This window comes from Dipodomys spectabilis, unplaced genomic scaffold (assembly GCF_019054845.1).
Source record: "Dipodomys spectabilis isolate Male_0828 unplaced genomic scaffold, ASM1905484v1 ptg000178l, whole genome shotgun sequence".
Taxonomy (NCBI): domain Eukaryota; kingdom Metazoa; phylum Chordata; class Mammalia; order Rodentia; family Heteromyidae; genus Dipodomys; species Dipodomys spectabilis.
In genome coordinates this window covers 625,004-626,014 of record NW_024870855.1, presented here as the reverse complement: position 1 = coordinate 626,014, position 1,011 = coordinate 625,004, and the positions used below count along the sequence as shown (strand labels likewise).

Here is a 1,011-nt window from a genome sequence, read left to right as displayed (position 1 = left end):
GAGAAGGGAAAAAACAAGTTGTTTAAATAGGGATACAGGTGGACCCTTGCAACAATAAGATGTACAAGACGTTATCAAAAAAAGAACCTTATAACTTTGGCTGGGGGCGGGGGACGGGGGGAGTAACAGGGGCTGGGGGGAGGTTGGGAAGGGATGGGAAGGGGAAACAAAGGAGGAGGCAACAATGCTTGATAAGAAATGTACTCATTACCTTGCCCATGTAATTGTAACCCCTCTGTATGGTATTTTTCACGATTAAAAAAATGAAAAAAAATTTGGGGAAATGTTTTTGGTTTGCTTTTTGGTGCTATAGTTTGGAAATTAAAAACAAAAACAAAAACAAAAACGAGTGCTACGTGTCGCTGGTGTGAGGAGTGGCCACCCGCAGGTAATCATGGATCAGGTAATGCAGTTTGTTGAGCCAAGTTGGCAGTTTGTAAAGGATTCAATTCGGCTGGTTAAAAGATGCACCAAACCTGGTAGAAAAGAATTCCAGAAGATTGCCATGGCAACAGCAATAGGATTTACAATAATAGGCTTCATTGGCTTCTTTGTAAAATTGGTCCATATCCCTATTAATAACATCATTGTGGGTGACTGAATCCACTTTGGAGACAATTTCATCACGGGGATTAGTGAGTGAGTGAGAGTTTGAGAAGCTCACGAAGTAAACATTCATCTAAATACTTGGTGTTTTTCTGGTTTTATCCCCCTTCCAAGATGTTTTCTATTCCTAAATTAATTTTGAAATAAACTGTGTTTTTCCATCAACCTCCCCCCCACCAAACAGTAAGTGTTACACTTACTGTTTGCATTCACCAAGGTATTTTTAAATGAAGGGACTAGTATTTGATACCTAGTGGGATACTAACCTTGGTTTCCATGAATTTTGGTAGAACTTGATCAGTTCACTTTCTCTGGCCTGTGATTCCTAATTCCAAAGCTCTTTCAAAAGGAAAACTCACAGATGAGGTGAAAGCCCCTGCCTCTGAGTCTTATCATCTATACGTT

The 1,011-nt window shown here is 40.0% G+C and overlaps 1 protein-coding gene across 1 annotated transcript; it reads left to right on the top strand.

Moving 5' to 3' along the window:
* The first annotated feature begins 354 nt into the window (after window positions 1-354).
* On the top strand, window positions 355-771 carry LOC122120872 (protein transport protein Sec61 subunit gamma-like). Its single transcript, XM_042695116.1, has one exon. The coding sequence runs from the start codon at window positions 395-397 to the stop codon at window positions 599-601; it is 207 nt and encodes a 68-aa protein (XP_042551050.1). The 5' UTR covers window positions 355-394; the 3' UTR covers window positions 602-771.
* The last annotated feature ends 240 nt before the right edge of the window (window positions 772-1,011 follow it).

Excerpts from the sequence above, each read along its gene's own strand:
- LOC122120872 (XM_042695116.1), top strand. The coding sequence starts at position 395 with ATGGATCAGGTAATGCAGTTTGTTGAGCCAAGTTGGCAGTTTGTAAAG.